Source organism: Elephas maximus, chromosome 2 (genome assembly GCF_024166365.1).
Source record: "Elephas maximus indicus isolate mEleMax1 chromosome 2, mEleMax1 primary haplotype, whole genome shotgun sequence".
Classification (NCBI taxonomy): domain Eukaryota; kingdom Metazoa; phylum Chordata; class Mammalia; order Proboscidea; family Elephantidae; genus Elephas; species Elephas maximus.
Genome location: NC_064820.1, coordinates 83,770,750 through 83,788,228, shown reverse-complemented (window position 1 = coordinate 83,788,228; position 17,479 = coordinate 83,770,750). Strand labels below are relative to the sequence as shown.

Genomic DNA, 17,479 nt, shown 5'->3' with positions numbered 1-17,479 from the left:
TTGACGCTTACAGTTTCTAAAAAGAAGTTCTAAGAAGGAAGAGAACATCCTGTCTTAGAAATTAAAGTTATAGCAACCACAGTGTGATCCATAAAGAGAACTTTGCTAGCAAGAAGAATGGCTAGGAATATGAATGTTCCGTTGTTTCTACATATTATTTTTGTATCTGTGTCTCAGGTGATAGTCTTGTGTCTGTGTTTATACCCTTTCCATGTCTGCAGAGTCAGAAATACACATTTTGTGATAAAAGGGCTTCCACAGCTCTGGAAGGTGGGTACTTTTATCCACAGTCCACTGAGGAAAAATAAGGCCGAAGTTTATATATCCAGTAGTTTGTGGAGGTGAGATGTAAACCTTCAAATTCTATGCTTTTAAAGACAATGTTGTACCGCGTAAGAGAGAGTGAGCCCTGCAAAACTGTCAGAAGGAAGATCATAAGCTATTGAAGAAATTGACATTGCCACTTTCTAGTGCTGTTGATTGATTGCATGGAGATGAAACTTTGGAACAGTATAATGTGAAAAATACTACACTATTTGTGGTATTACTTATAAACGAATGGATAAATATATATGTATACATATAGACAACATATAGAAGACAGAAGCTAACACATAGTGTAATATAGCAATAATCAGTCCTGTAACCAATCCTAAAACTATAAAACATAGGAGTAAATCTTTATGACTTTGAATTAGACAATAATTTCTTAGATACAAACCAAAAGCACAAGTGACAAAAGAAAAACTAGGTAAATTGGACTACACCAAAATTAAAAAACTTGTGTTACAAAGGATACCATCAAGAAAGTGAAAAGACAACCCAAAGAATGGGAGGAAATATCTTTGAACCATATATATGATAAGGGACTTGCATTCAGAATATATAAAGAGCCTTTGCAATTCGATAATAAAAAGACAACGCAATTTAAAAATGGACAAAGGGTTTGAATAGAAATTTCTCCAAATAAGGTATACAAATGGTCAACACACACATGAAAAGGTGCTCAACATCATTAGTCATTAAAAAAAAAAAAAGGGAACTGCAAATCAAAACCACAGTAAGATACCACTTCACACCTACTAGGATGGCTAGAAAAAAAATGACAAGTGTCTATTAGGGTGTGGAGAAATCAGAACCGTCATACATTGCTGATGGGAGTGTAATGTGATGCAGCTGCCTTGGAAAGCAGTTCGACAGGTCCTCAAAAGGATGTACATAGAGTTATCATAAGACCTGGTATATACACCAGGTATATACCCAACAGAAATGAAAACAAACGCTGTCACAAAAACTTGTACATGAATGCTCATAGTAGCATTATTATATTGAAAAATAGAAAAAATCCAAATGTTCATCGACAGATTAATGGATAAGCAAAATGTGGTATATCCATACAGTGGAATGTTATTTGGCCATGAAAAGAATGTAGTACTGATACGTACTACAACATGATGAACCTCGAAAACGTTATGCTAAATGACAAGCCATTCACAAAAGGCCGCATATTATATGATTCCATTTAAATGAAATATTCACAGTAAGCAAATCATAGAGACAGAAAGTAAATTAGGTTTCCTAGAACTCAAGGGCAGGAAGGGATGGAATAGGGAGTGACTGCTAATGGGTAAAGGATTTCTTGTTGTTAGGTGCCATCAACAAAAAACCCCTTCAGGGTTTCTTTTAGAGTGGATAAAAATGTTCCAAAATTAAACTCTGGTGATGGTTGTGCAATTCTGTGAATATACTAAAAAAGATGAAGTTGCATACTTTAAATAGGTGAATTGTAGGGTTTGTAAATTATATCTCAAAAAAACTGTTAGCCCAGACTAAATCCCAGACCAACTATATCTCTTTCAACAGTGGAGGCCAAGAAGCATCAGTATTTTTTAAAAGATCTCAGGGTGATTCTAATGTGCAGCCAAGTTTGAGAATCACCAATGTAAAAAGCTGCTGGAAGAGGTTTGATGGTAAAGATAAAGATTAGATGCTTGATAACGCAAATTTATAAATTTATTTTTTAACATAGGGCTAAGATAACATAAAAAAAAACATAGGAAGAACATAATGTACAGAAGAAAGTGGAGGTTTTTGATGACAATAAACTTCCAAGCGGGTAGGGAAGGGATGGGCGTAAGACAACAGCGGGGTGAGGCTGGCCCAAAAAAGACACAGGGCCGGGCGTTGGGGGGGACGAGGAGGGAGAGAAGACCTAGCATTTTCCCTCCAGATAGAAGAGCGAGATCTTTCATGTGATTATTAGAGACTACACAAATTTAAGTGGCCAAGGATTTGTGAGTTCTTAGGAAAAGAGGGTTTTTAAAGTACACTGAATATATATGTACACTTACTGAACTTCTCTTTCTTTTAATATATAAAGGAGAATGTTAATTTATTTATACAATGTTGGGTGTTCCTTCCCAGGAACTAGAGTATCCATGTACGGTTTCTAAGTTCTGGGGAAATTGAATTCCTATGTAAACAGTGGAACCTGAGCACAGTCAGGTCCATGTTCTTCCTGGGCATGTCATTCAGGCCTAAAGGACTAGCCCTCCCCAACAACAATCCACACCTCTGCAGTGACCAAGGTCTCTCTGCCGTTTATTGGTCTTTTCAAAATTATAACTATATACTGTTTCCTAGGCAAAATTATGGGACTCATATGGTTAGTCTTTGAGTTTTCTCAGCTTATCTCCCACCAGCCCCATTCTCCCTACCATGTTTTCCTCCAGGTGACTTGAGTCCACCTTCCCTGTTCCACCATCAACGTACTGCATCCTTGTCTCCAGTGAAGTTAACCTTGCCCATAAGGTTTCTGTGTCTTCATCAATTGATGTGTATGTATGTATGTGTGTATATAATTGTTTTAGTTAATTTGTGCTAATAATTTAATATGTGATGATTAACAGAATCATCTTCTCTCCTTACCTTCTATCTCCCCTTTCCTTCTCATTACTTTCTCCTACCCTCTCCTCCACCTCTGACCTCTCTCCTCCCCTCTCTCCCAGGCATTGAGACCCTGCAGCCTTAACGTAAACTAAACTAACGGACTTCAGCAGTGGGACATGAGAACCTAGTGATCCTAAACTCATGCCTGTTTTTTCTACCTTTCAGGACACCTACTCTTTGCTTATGGTCTATCTTGTTATCTGACATTTTGTGTTCACAACAATACTAAAAAAATCTACTCTCCAACTATTTTGAGCATTAATGATGTACATCTGGCAGTAACAAATGCCGAGGCGTGAGGCAAGAGTAACACTGGCTGTGACGGTTAAGGTTATGTGTCAACTTGGCTGGGCCATGATTCTCAGTGGTTTGGCAGTTATGTAAGGATGTAATTTGGCAGTTTTGTAATGACGTAGTCATCCTCCATTTTGTGGTCTGATGTGGTCATCCTTCATTTTTGCATAATGCCAATTTTCGCATAACAACCTGGTCTTTGGAACCTAACCATGTTGATAAGTGAGCAGTAGGTGTAGAGGCAGTTCTGCTCTTAAGCATACAGGGAAATTTCCATGCTCCTGAAGTGAAAATTACATGATCAATTATTGTGATAGTTTATAAGTAGGTAGAATATAGTTAATTTTTTAATTGACTATTGCATTCAAATATTACCATACATTGTAATTATGGATAGTTTTCCTGTCTTTAAAGTCCTAGAACTCTGTAGAATATCTGCGTTTTCTTCCTGTTATACTTTTAAATGTGCTTGTGGGAGTTCAGGAATTTCTACAAATTATGTTTATACTTCTTTAAGGTTCCACTTTAAAAGTAATTAATTCTTTTTTCGATTATAATAGTAATACATGCTAGTTATATAAAGCACTGTAGAAAGTAAAAGCCCTCTACAGTGTCACTTACCCATCCCCCACCCTAGTTACTAGTTTGTTGCATGTTTCCATGTTTCCATTGTTACCATTTCCCTTCCCATGTATAGTCACCTTTTAAAAAAATCTACCTGAAGATATTTCTAAAATCTATCATTTCCTAAAGGACTAGCAGCAAGGAATTGCTATATGCCCTTGTATAGGAATTTTAACAACCTTTTATATTTTGAATTTCTATGCTTGGGGTAACTCAAGATTTATGATATTTTATTCAGTTCTCATAAATAGACATTTGGTTTTCTTCTTTTATTGAATAACTTGGAGCCACTAAGGATGTTTGGACCATCATTTTAATCACTTGCCACATATTGTGTTTTCTTGGCTCATTATCTCTAATCATGTCCTTATCAAAATACTCTGATTAGTACATTTTAAAAAGCAACTTCACAACATACTTGACTTAAGAGAGCTCCCTCCCCTTTCCTATTTGCATCATGATGATTCTGCCTGTGGGGATTTTTCCAAACAAATAATTAGTTACAGGAATTATCCGCAACCTTTGCTGTTCAAAATGTCATCTCATCTTACTGTTTCCTTATTTTGAAATACATGCGGCTCGCTCTTCTGAGTAATGAAGAAATGAAATAAATGTATAATATACAGATAAACTCTCTCTAAAGTTATCAGAAAAATATCCTTTATTTAATTGTGCCTAGTATTTTAGGGTTTTAAGAGTATTCTAGTGAACTCTGCTATTAAAGATATATGTAAAAAAAAATTGTCCTTGAAAGTTTTAGGTTTTTTCTCCTTTCTTTCTTTTGAATTGAATGAGTTTTGTTTTATTTTTTCTGTAGTCCAGAAAAATTCTAATTTTTAAGTAGTCACCCTAAAAAATTAACATGTAAATGTTACTTAGTTAAATCTAATGAACAGCCTTGCCCTATTCTGAACAATACAAAGACTTCAAAATGCTTTCATCCTTATTTTCCCCTCCAACTTATTTGTCACTATTATCCAAGATTTTAATTCTTTGTGCTTATTTTTAACCCTACAAATTAGACATCATTATAATCATTCTGTAAGTGGTTTCTTTTTTCTAACGTTTACCATTTTCTCTGCTTATCATCCCCACTTGCCTCTCAGAAGTTCTGGAATCATTTTCATTCTTCCTGAAGTGCAGTCTTTAGAATTTTTTTAACGAGGTTGTTTGTAGTAAGTGCCCTCATTTTTTTGTTTATTTGTTTGAAAATTTTATTCATCTTTATTTTACCTTTGCTCTTCGAAGACCTTGTTTTTGCTAGATATAAAATTCTAAAATGAAAATACTTTTTCCCAGCACATTAAAGCTATGACTCTTCTGTCCTCTAACGTCTATTATTGTTACTGAGAAACCAGCTGTCAATCTTTGTTCTTTGTAGCTGCTCTGCATTTACGATCTGGATCTTTTTAATATTTTCTCTTTGCCTTTGATGTTCTGCAGCTTTCTTACACTATGTAGAAGTATGGACTTTTTTTTTCTATTTAGAGTTTGCTTGATATGAGCATCTGAGGACTGACATCTCTCAACAGTTTTTGGAAAATTCTTAGTCATTAACTCTTTTAATACTGACTTTTCACCCTTTTTTTTTTTTTTCACCCATTCTTTCTATTTTCTCCATCTGGAAATCTAATTAAATATATATTAGGTCTCACTCTGTCCCCCATGTCTCTTCTCATATTTTTTTCAGCTCTTTGATTCTCTCTGCTCCTTGCTGTGTAATTTCTTCAGGTCCATCTTCCAATTCACTAAACTGTCATTCTGCCATTTCTAACCTGCTATTTAACTTGTTCGTTGAGCTTCTAATTTCAGTTATATAATTTTTTATATCTAAAAGTTCTATTTGATTGTTTTTCAAATCTTCCTGGACAATTTTGATCAGGTTTTTTTCTTTCATTACATATTTTTAATATTCTCTTTATTACTTTGGCTATATTAAATATATTTATTATATATTCTGTATCTGATAAACCCACCTGAAAGCATATCTTCTTTAATGGTCTGGTTGTTTCTGCTGATTCTCACTCATGGTGGTTTGTTTTCTCCTGCCTTCAGTGACTTTTTATTATGAATTCACATTCTTTGGATTTTATCTATGGCAGCGGTTCCCAACTGAGGCATTTTCCCCCTAGGGGACATTAGCAGTATCCGGAGGCATTTTTGGTTGTCACAACTAGGGAAGTAATACTAGCATCTAGTAGGTAGAGTCCATAGATGTTGCTAAATGCCCTGCAATGCACAGAATAGTCACCCGCAACAAAGAATTATCTGGCTGAAAATGTCAATAGTGCAATTGGAATTCTTCCAGTCTATATTTAAAGTTTATTACTCCCAAGATGATATGCGTTTGCTTCTAATAACCTGGGATTACTATAAACTAAATATTCGTGTTACGGATTTTCAGGTCACAAAGGTAGTATGAATTTAGGCCTCAAACCCAGACAAATATGGGCTTGTGGTTAGGAATTCTCAGAGCAGCTTTTTTTTCTCCTTTGCACTTCAACCAAGAGCTAAGACCAGAAGAGGTTTGTATAACCACTATCATTCTTGTGAACTCTGGGAGTTTCAGCTTTGTATGGGAAGTCTTTGATCTGATGCTTTACCCCAGAGCACCTCCTCCCCCCACCCCCCCCCCCCCCAGAAGTAGGCTTTGCTCTTTGTCCCTGTTTGCTGCTAATTAAAACTTTGCTCTGGGTCATCAGTGATGCCCAGATACCTTAAGGCAAATGTCAGTTCCAGTGCCTACTTACCCTACAGATTTGACCTTTCTTTCTTGACAACTCAGCATGTTTTATGCAAAATAGTTAAGTGTGCTATATTGGGAGAGGTTTCTCTGAATGGCTCTGTGCTGGACTCAGAAGTCAACCTTTTCGTCTTCCTTCTTCTGTATGTTGCAGTAGTTTTCATGTTTCTAGGTATTACTTCCCATCAGAGGACCACAGCCATATGGGCTCTCTACTTTTATTCTTTCCTAACCCTAATTTCTAGCATTTGGGACTGGTTGACAGTCTCCAGCATACGCATGTAGCTAAGTGGCCTCAGAAATAAAATGAAAAGAGCACTGGGAGATAAGAACCTTCCCCCCATGCTGCCCCTGCTGTACCCAAGACTAGAGGCATCCTGAGTATTTCCTTCTAATCTGTATAGGTAGTAAGTGTTATGGAGTAGAGAGGGACAGGGAAACCTTACAGGATTCTAAAGTTAAATGTATTCAATTTAAAGGACTGGTATTTCTTTTGAGAGTGTAACCATCCTACTTTTTCCTGTTCAATTACTTTTTTTAAGAAATAGTAATGATGATAGTTGAAGTTTTTTTGGTTTGTTTATTTTTTCAAATTTTACTTATTCATTCATTTATTTTTGTTTTAACGTTTTCTTACTTGGTAAAGTAATATCAATATCAATCCAGATTTTTTTGAAACTTAACTGGTCCCTGAAATCCCCCAGTCCCCAACAACACACATGAAGTAGAGAAAGCAGGTAGGAAAGTGAGTTACTGCTGTGATGTTTTAGAACAGAAATCAGACAGGTGAACATTGGGTCACCTGAAAGCATGTCCTGTTGGTTACATCAAGAGCTTTATTGGTCATTCATATGTTTTCAAATCCTATGGTGTTAACAATACTGTGCAACATTTGCTACTAGACAGTAGTGAGTTATCAAGTAATCCTCAGTACCCTCCCAGTGATTGAAATTATATTAAACAACTTCTTCCATAAGACTAAGCCTTAAGCAAAATTACCTGGGTATTTCCTGCACTCCTCACATGTATCTGGTGGCATTTATGCTTCCAACTTTTTAAGAACATGATTCTAAGAGTCACACACCCAGTATTCTGCCAATAAGTCACTATATACCTTCCTCATTTATAACACCAGGAAGTTGGGCTAAGTAATCTCCAAGTTTCTTTTTAGAAAAAATGTAGATTGTAATTGTAATTACATGTACATTTAAAAAAAAATCTTAAAGAGATCTAGGTATTTCATATGTATTTATATTAAACCTACGTTCCATGTTACAAAATTGAATGCAAAAGATATTAATTTTCCTAATGCAGGCTAATGTTTAAAAGGCGTATTGCATCTGTAATATTGGTGCCACCATTTCTGGCAGATACTCTTTCCTCATTTGCTTGTGTGTATTCAGTATGAAGCTAGCTGTCTACACAGGATGACTTGAGTTCTTATTTCTCTGGTGTAAAGAATGGCCATATTTAAATGCAGCACATTGTTTATTGCGAAGGGTCACAGGACTTATATTTTTAAAACCACCGTAGGCTTGATGCTGAGGCTCTTATATAAATGTTTAGTCATCGTTAGAATGTAGACAAATTATGACTACTTGCGGGTGCACCAACCAGAGATTTTGGAGACCTCTGAGTTCATGACAAAGTTGTTAACTGGTAGGTTTGTTATTTTCTACAAGTGGAAGGAAAGGAAGTATTAAAATAACTTTTACCATTTGAGAGAGGAAATTAATGTTTCCTAAAAAATTCTTTTTCTAGTGAAGGAAGCCCATCCCCCAGAGTGGAGCTGCTGCATAACATCGACCCGAACTTTGTAGATATATCACCATGTGAGTACCTAGTTCGTTGCTCCTTAATCACTTTGGCTCACAAAGATACCTAGTGTTTCTCTGTCCTAGCTTTCTCTTTCATCACTTGAGTTGACAAACCCAAACAGTTCTCCCTCACATAGTCCCACTAATCTCATTGTGGCTTCAGTGCCACTGAGGCAACGTGCTGTGAAAGGAGTACCAGGTTATGAATCAGGAGAGATGAGCTCTATTCTTAGCTCTACCACTTCTTAGCTCTGTGACCTTTAAGCCATTTTACCCTCTGCACCTCAGTTTCTTTCTCTGTAAGGGAGGGAGAAACCATAGGATCTCTGAGTCTTCTCATGTGGTTGTCCTGTTCTTACTGAAGAGCTCCACAGCCCTCTTGCAGAAAACTCATGGTCAAATAAGCCAGGGTCAAGTTCTAGAGTGGTGTGAGCCATCCTTTGATTGGGCTGGCCTGGTCTACCCAGCACCTGCTGGGTCTCCAGGTGTGTCTTAGTCTGGGTTCTCTAGAGAAGCAAACCAGTGAGACATATATCTATGTATATATATCCATAGAGAGAGAGAGATACTTCAAGGAAATGGCTCTCACAATTGTGGTGTGAGGTCAGGTGGCAGTCTGGAGAACTCTGTTGGCTCACAGGATTGTGGGGCTCACGAATCTAGAATCTGTAGGTCAGCTGGCAGCCTGGAAGACTCTTGCAGGCTTACATCCCAAGAATTGGAGGTAAATGACAAGAACAGTGCAGGGTCACAGCCTCAAGAGAGAGAATAAACTTTGCCAGAACATCTGTTTACATACTGGAGGCATGCCACACCCCAAGAAAGCTTCCTTTCTATGATGCGACTGGCTGATCATATCATAGAAGATGATTACATTGTATTACATCATGGAAGAGCAACCAGTCCAATGTCTGCTAAACCACTGAGAATCACAGCCTAGCCAAGTTGACACATAACATTAACCATCACAGTCTACTCTTTGTCAAATTGGCACCTATACACATCCCCTTAAACCATACATAATCTCAAAATAAAGACAGTGATAAACTCATACTTATACCTAACACGATACAACTAACATGCATACAACCGAAAACACACTAGCCCCTTTTACATCTTGTATTTTATAATGAGTAATAGGATAAAGGAAGGAACAAAACAAAGATATTTGCTATATGTTCATATGTATATGTATGTATGTGTATATAGCGTCACTATGAATCAGAATCAACTCAACGGCAATGGGTTTGGTTTTGGTTTTATATATGTACACACACAGAAACACATAACAAAACAAGGAAGAAATACTCATAACAATTATAGTCCTAATTTCTGCAACTGGTTATGTGGTTGTAACTGGTATTTAGAATTACCTTCTTCCATGACCTATTCTGTGTTCTCTTTGCCCTCAGCAAGCATGTCAGTTGATCGTGGTTCTTTGCCTGGTAGGGTGACTTAGACCTTCATTCCTGAAGGTCTGAGCCATTACTAGTCCTGTGTGAACTGGGTTGTTGTGGTTTTCTATTGACTTAATCACAGGGCATGGTAGTACTAAAAGCCCTAAGGGGTCTCCTGTATTCGCAATACACCCTCCTTTTTTTTAATCACAGGGCATGGTAGTACTAAAAGCCCTAAGGGGTCTTCTGTATTCCCAGTACACCCTCCTTTACCTCCATTGCATAATAACAGTCCAGTTTCCCCTTGATAATCAGGATCAGTCACACCAGTCAATATATGGTAATGCCCTCTTTGCTTGTTGATTCAGAGGCACAAGGAGCTCAAAGTGACTGGGTAGCATTCTTAACTTCCAGTTCAGTGGAATCAGTGCTGTGTTTCCTGGTGGGAGTATTCCTCCCTTTGGAACTAAGACCTCTAGACCCAGAGAGCATAGGGTCGTGGAGACAGGAAACAAAAATTTTGTGAGTGGGTCACTAGGAGTAATAGTGAATGGTGCCACTCCCATTTCTGCGCCTTGATTCCTGGACCTGTGAATCCTGGCTATGAGAGAAACAGCACCATATATTGGATGCTGATTTAGAGCATATGCAGCCTCCTAACCATCAGACGGTTTGACTTTCCTACAGATCCTGGAAGTAATTGAGCTCGATTCTCCCTATGGCCTAAATTATACCTCTGTGTGTGGTAGCGGGGAGAGGGGAACCAAATTCATTGCCATGGAGTCAGCCTAACTCATAGCGACTCCTTGTGTGTCAGAGTAGAACTGCATTCCATAGTGTTTTCAATGGCTGTAATCTTATGGAAGTATACTGCCAGACTGTTCATTTGTGGCGCAGCTGGATGGATTCGGTTAGTCTTTCAGTTAGTTGCCTAGGGAACCATAGGAAGCCACGTTCCTTCCTGCAGGGAAGGGACAATTGAGTTCTCTCCGATCACAATAAGCTCTAATTGTCCTGCATAAATACTATGCTAGTGGCCCTAATGCCCGTAGTATAGTGAATTTGGGCCTAGAAAACCTTAACCATTAGGTCCTTTGCCCAGTTCCATCAGAGTGCCTTATCTTGAAGCTATCTTCAGAAAATATTGCCCTTACATTCCTTTTATTCACTTGGATGCTCACATCCTCTTGTTTCTAGACATACTGCTACCCCTTAGTTCAGCCTCTCCTTACGTGTGTGTCCTTTCAGTCTGTGCTACTTCCCACCACTGAATGAACTTTTCTAGATTGACACTAGAATAATTTCTGCATTAACTAGATTAACAGATATCTTTAGTGGCTCCCATTGCCAGCAGTAAATGTAAATGTGTCATTGGGCATCTGAGCCCAGCTTGCCTTGCCAGGCTCCATTCCTAGCATCCTTGCCATGTTCTTGCTCTAACTTGTCACTTCTACATAGGCAGATTATTCATATGCTCTTTTCTATGCCTGAAACACCTTTTCCCTAACTCTCCACAAAATTTCTCCTCCCTTTAAACCCGGCCCAAATGTCCCTCCTCTGGGAATGCTTGCCAGACGCCCTCAAAGCAGCAGTCAGTCCTTCCTCTGTGCATGCCTTTGTCCCTGTCTCTGTATAGCATTCATCAGATTGTACTTCTTCGTGTGCATGCCTGCATTTCCTGCTAAACTGAGAGCTCCTGGAAGTCAGGGACTATGTCTTATTTACTTTTTTATCCTCATCAGTTAACACAAATACCTGGCCCTTGGTAGTTACTCAGTAATGACTGAATGGGCAATTAGAGGGGAGCTGAGATGGAATCGGGACCAAAGTGGAAGTATTAGACCTGAAAAGAATGGTTCTCAGACCTGAAGAGGGTGTTTCGTAAACTTTTCCCTGCCCCAGCACAACTAAGGGATATGATGTATTCTAGTCCACAGCTGGCTCACTAGGGTAGTAATTCCTTACCAGGGGGTGGTATTAAAATCTCTCCCGGTGGCCAGAGGGGAATGGAAGAAAGGAAGGAATAGTTTTTAAAATTTTTCTGTAATTTAATATGCCACAAAACCCATTATAGCCTAGGTTCCAGATGATGTGTGAAATACAGTGCCCACATTATTATTAAAAAGAAAAAGCAAACCTGTTGCCCTCAAGTTGATTCCAACTCATGGTGACCCCATGTGTTACGGAGTAAACTGTGCTCCATAGGGTTTTCTATGGCTGATTTTTCAGAATTAGATTACCAGGGCTTTCTCCCACCACTAGTTTAGGTCAATGTTATTGTTGTGTGCTGTTGAGTCAATTCCAACTCATAGCAACCCTGCAGGACAGAGTAGAGCTGTCTCATATGCTTTCCTGGGCTGTAATCTTTACAGGAGCAGATCTCAAGGTCTTTTCTCCCGAGGAGTTGCTGATATGAACTGCTGACCTTTTGGTTAGCAGCGAAGCACTTAACCATTGTGCCACCAGGGACCCTTTTTAGGTTAGTAGATGAGTACAAACCATTTATACCACCCAGGGTCCCCTTGCCAACATTATAATGATTATAAAATATTCTCACCCACTAAGTTCTACCTAAAAATTAAAAGCCTTAGACCCTCCCTTCCCTCACTAAGCTGTATTTGAATATCAGAATGGGAGCTTGCTTAAGAACTGTATTCCTGTCCTGTATTCCTGTATTCCTGGCCACAACACTGCTTACTGCAGGGTTTTTGGTAGAACCTGCTGTGATTCTTGCTATCTTCCCTAAAGTGCCATTAGCAAAATAACAGCACAGCAAAATGTTTCTCCAGTGTAAAAGTTAGCAGAGGAATGTAAATCAGGAGAGAGAGTTGTCTTAGGCTTGCTACCCATGAGTTGTAAGGACTTCAGCCAGTCTCTTCGCTTTGGGGATTGCACTAGGACTTACTAAGATGCGCATTCAGGGATGCTCTCTGATCTTCTGGTTCACCTCCCTACCTACCTTTGAAGCACATTCTAGGCCTTCATGTTGGCCTCCCCTTGCTCAGGCCAGGGCTTTCTGCCATGGTGCCTGGGGCTGCCCCACCAGAGGAACATGTCAGGCCCTTACACTGACCTATAACCACGTTCACTGTTGGTCCATATCAATGGGTATTCTCTATTGTCTCTGACTACAGGTAGCAAAGTGCTACCCTCCTCATCATATGTGGGGAAACACCATGGGCCTTTTCTCCCCAGTTTTTTTATTTACCTCAATCCACTGTGAGGCAAAGGTAGAAACAAGGAGAGCTTTTTATGGGGCTTGTTCCTTTTTAGAATATGATCCAAGTCCATTTCCTTTTCTATGCAACTAATTTGTGGGGAAAATTTTAAAAAGAAAATATGTATTTATGGGAGAGCCAAGCCTAGAAATAATATTCATCGAGTATGTTCTGTTAGAGTATGATCTGTGAATATGTTCTGGAAGCTTTTGTGGAATCAGGAAGCAGCCAGTGTAAAGTGTAATGTAATGATTAAGGATTTGGTCAGTGTTATCAGAGAAACATTTCTTTGGTTTCTAATTCAGCTTATCCCAGATTGTACTTATCTACAGGAGAAGAGGGGAGAGCTCTATTTCTGCCTTTGCCAAAGCCACTTCATGGTTTCCTCATCTGTGAGGTGAAGATACTGAATTATCTCTAAGGTCTCTGGCTTCACCATTCTACAGGTCTCTATATAAATAGGACCTCAAAAGAACAAAGCTATTCACTCGGTTTCTCTACTTTTTTACCCTGCCAGGAAGGGTGCACTTGTTAATGAGCAGTGATGTAGCCAACAGCATGTGGCAAATAGATGAATACAGGTGAAAATGTTAGAAACATTATAAACACCAGAGTAATTCAAATTATTATATGATATTGTTAATACTACTCCTCGTCCACCTGTCTGATTTCTGTTCTAAAGCATCCTGGCATTAATCTACTTTTCCGTCTGCTCTCTCTCCTTCAGTGGGTGTTCTTGGGGGTTGTGGACCAGTATCTCCCTAATCTTGAATCATATGAGTAGGTATGGGACGTTTCCCAGGGAAGTCCTATCGATCCTAAGTAAGCCCTAAGTAGCACCAGATTCCCTTAGAAGCTGGCCCTTGCAGCACTATTCACAATAGCAAAAAGATGGCAACAGCCTAAATGCCCATCAACAGATGAAGGGATGAACAAATTATGGTACATACACAAAATGGAATACTATGCAACGATAAAGAACAATGATGAATCTGTGAAACATCTCCCAACGTGGATGAATCTGGAGGGCATTATGCTGAGTGAAATAAGTTGTTCACAAAAGGACAAATATGCATGAGGCCACTATTATAAGGACTCAAGAAAGGTTTACACATAGAAAAATGCATTCTTTAATGGTTACAAGAATAGTGAGGGAGAAGGAGGGGAAATCATTAACTAGACAGTAGACAAGTGTCAGCTTTGGTGAAGGGAAGGACAGCACACGATACAGGGAAAGTCAGTACACCTGGACCAAAGAAAAAGCAAAGAAGTTTCCTAAACACATCCAACTTTGAGGGACTGAGTAGCAGGGGCTGAAGCTTGGGGACTGTAGCCTTGGGGGACATGTTGGTTAACTGGCATAAAAAAGCTTATAAAGAAAATGTTCTACATCCCACTTTGGTGAGTAGTGTGGGGTCATAAAAGCCTGCAATCTAAAATTTATCTATTGGGCGCATTCCACCTGGAGCAAAGGAGAATGAAAAAAAAACAAAGACACAAGGAAAATACTAGCCCAAAGGACTAAAGGACCTCATGAATCAGAGACTCCACCAGCCTGAAACCAGAAAAACTAGATGGTGCCCAGCTACCACCAGCGACTACTCTGACAGGGATCACAAGAAAGAGTCCTAGACAGAGCAGGAGAAAAATATAGAACGGAATTCAAATCCACGTAAAAAGACCAGACTTACTGGTCCGAAAGAGACTTGAGGAACCCCCAAAACTATGGCCCCCAGATGCTCTTCTAACCCTGAACTGAAACCATTCCTGAAGCCCACTTTTGAGCCAAAGATTAGAAAGGCCTATAAAACAAAAAATAACACATGTGAGGAACATGCTTCTTAACATCATTCGAAATATACGAGACCAAATGGACAGCTCCTGGCCAAGAGGAGGACAAGAAGTCAGGAAGGGACAGGAACTAGATGAATGGACACAGGGAACCTAGGATGGAAAGGGGGAGCATGCAGTCACACTGTGGGAATTGCATCCAATGTCACAAAACAATATGTGTATAAATTTCTGGATGAGAAGTTAACTTGAGCTGTAAACTTACACCTAAAGCTCAATTTAAAACAAACAAAGACACGAGGAAAATATTAGTCCAAAGAACTAATGGACCACATGAACTACATCCTCCACCAGCCTGAGCCCAGAAGAACTAGATGGTACCCAGCTACCACCACTGACCTCTCTGACAGAAGTCACAATAGAGGGTCGCAGACAGAGCGGGAGAAAAATGTAGAACAAGATTCAAATCCACAAAAAAGACCAGAATTACTGGTCTGAGAGAGACTGGAGGAACCCCTGAGACTATGACCCCTAGACGTCCTGTTAACTCAGAACTGAAGCTATTCCTGAAGTCCACCTTTCAGCCAAAGATTAGACAGGCCTATAAAACAAACAATGATACATGTGAGGAATGTGCCTCTTAGATCAATCAACACCTGCCCAAAAGCAAAGACAAGAAGGCAGAAAGGGACAGGAAAACTGGATGAATAGATGCAGGGAAGCCAGAGTGAAAGGAGAGTACTGACACATTGTGGGATTGCAACCAATGTCAAAAAACAATTTGTGTATAAATCTTTGAATGAGAAATGAATTTGCTCTGTATACTTTTACCTAAAGCACAATAAAAAATAAATAATGGGAATTAAAAAGTAAAACAAAGAAGCTGGGCCCTTGATAGCAGCTATTACCCCTTCACTCCCTTACTCTAAGGGTATAGGGTATGGGGTTATTTATACAGTAACATTTTTTTTTTACCCTTGGTAGGCTGTAGCTTTAATATTAGCAGTAAAAATACTCTCAAAAGACTGGCATAAATGTCTAGCTCACATAAAACAGAGGCCATAGGATTTCCTATAGACCAAGGGAAATCCACAGTAAAGCATAAAGAGGTCTCAACGAAGCATAGAAACTCCATGAAGGCAGGGTGTGTATATTTTTATTTGTTGCTCTATTCCCAGTGCATAGCACAGGGCCAGCCACCGTCATAGTAAGTTCTCAGTGAATATTTGCTGAATGCATAAATGATGAACAGATCAACAGGTTGAAAAGTTATTGTTTTATTGCCTCTTACCCTTTCCTGAGCCCAGAAGGACCTCCAGATACCGGTTCACACTCTACTCTTAAATCCTGAACCTACATCCTACATTTTATAATACATAAAAGTAATAGTCACAAGCCACTTCTTAATTTTTAATTGGTATTATCATATACAGATGTTTGAAACCATTTATCCAGCTTATAAATGCTCACTCTCACTATTCCACAGTGTTGAAACTATCAGCCAGAAGAGGTAATGTGGACTTTCCCTATCCATCTTCATTCCTTTCCCCTAGACCTCCCTGGGAGGCAAATATATATTTATAAAGCCCCTGCCTCTGGTCTCGACTCAGCCTGACTTCCCTTCTGGGTCTGGAGCACCACCTCTTCTTACCGCTCTCTTTGTGGTGTTAGGTACCAGCGGAAAGCTCCCCTTCACATTGTTTCATCCATCACTGGTTGTCTCAGTGCTACACTTCTGTCTCCCCACAGCCCTCATCACAATGTCATCAGATGTGTGGGCTGTTGTTGATTTTCTGTGTGGTTTGAGGAAACTTTTTACCCATCTTTGGATGCTTTGTTCTGAGGAAATCTTGGAAGTTTTTTGGTCTCCGTTCAGATAATACCTTTTTCTCTTCTCTTTTTCCCCTCCAAGAATAGATCATAAGGATTATTTACTCACCCATGTCTTTAAAATATTTCTTCCCGGAAATATTTTGAAGTCTTTTCCTGAAAAGACTCTACATCTTTCTCTAGGGGTACAGACAGGCAGTAAGGAAAACTGAGAGAACTTGAGGGGGCGGGATGAGTACCATTCAGGCTGATTTATGGGAAAGCCTGGAACATTCAAAGTGGTGGGTAATGGCCATTGTCCCAAGTTAGGCCCAGACCAGAGATTCTTCATCTTCATGTGGTTCAGAGGGGAGCTTTGCTCCAAACTCTGTGATTCCCCTAGCTTCTAAGCAGAATGTCTCAGACCACAAGGAGAAATAATTTCTAAAGCATTATTTTGCTTTAGAGAAAATATATACACCATCCTGTGGACCCCAAGATTGATCTTGGCTGTTCTGAGGTAATGATCCTACCCCGTCTGAGAATACAACTCACCTTGTAAAGCCAAATGTAGCATTCTGTGAATCGTTAGAGTTCTCGCATACATCCAACTGTGTAATATTGACATATGTACTTAACACATAGGCACACATACAAAACGCTAGGATTCTCCTAGTAGAAGGTTGATTATAGATGAAGGGCACTGACAGATGTTAGCATTTTCCACACCACCAAAGGCCTTGTCTTCAAAGTGATTCTGTACAGCTTTGTTACTATTTCATTTAAAGGGCTTCATCTCTTTAAAGGTCATAATGAGATGTTATTTCTGCTCGTGAT

General features: G+C 39.2%; 1 protein-coding gene across 4 annotated transcripts in view; it reads left to right on the top strand.

Annotated features, from left to right (window-relative positions):
• The window catches only part of ARSB (arylsulfatase B), a 211,130-nt gene that overhangs the window by 117,369 nt on the left and 76,282 nt on the right, over positions 1-17,479 (top strand). For 3 of the 4 annotated variants that reach the window (XM_049866374.1, XM_049866382.1, XM_049866392.1), the window contains exon 6: positions 8,372-8,442. The exons of the other annotated variant lie outside the window; for it this stretch is intronic. In XM_049866374.1, coding sequence (XP_049722331.1) covers positions 8,372-8,442 — 71 coding nt within the window. The remainder of the gene's footprint in view (positions 1-8,371; positions 8,443-17,479) is intronic. 4 annotated transcript variants of the gene reach the window in all.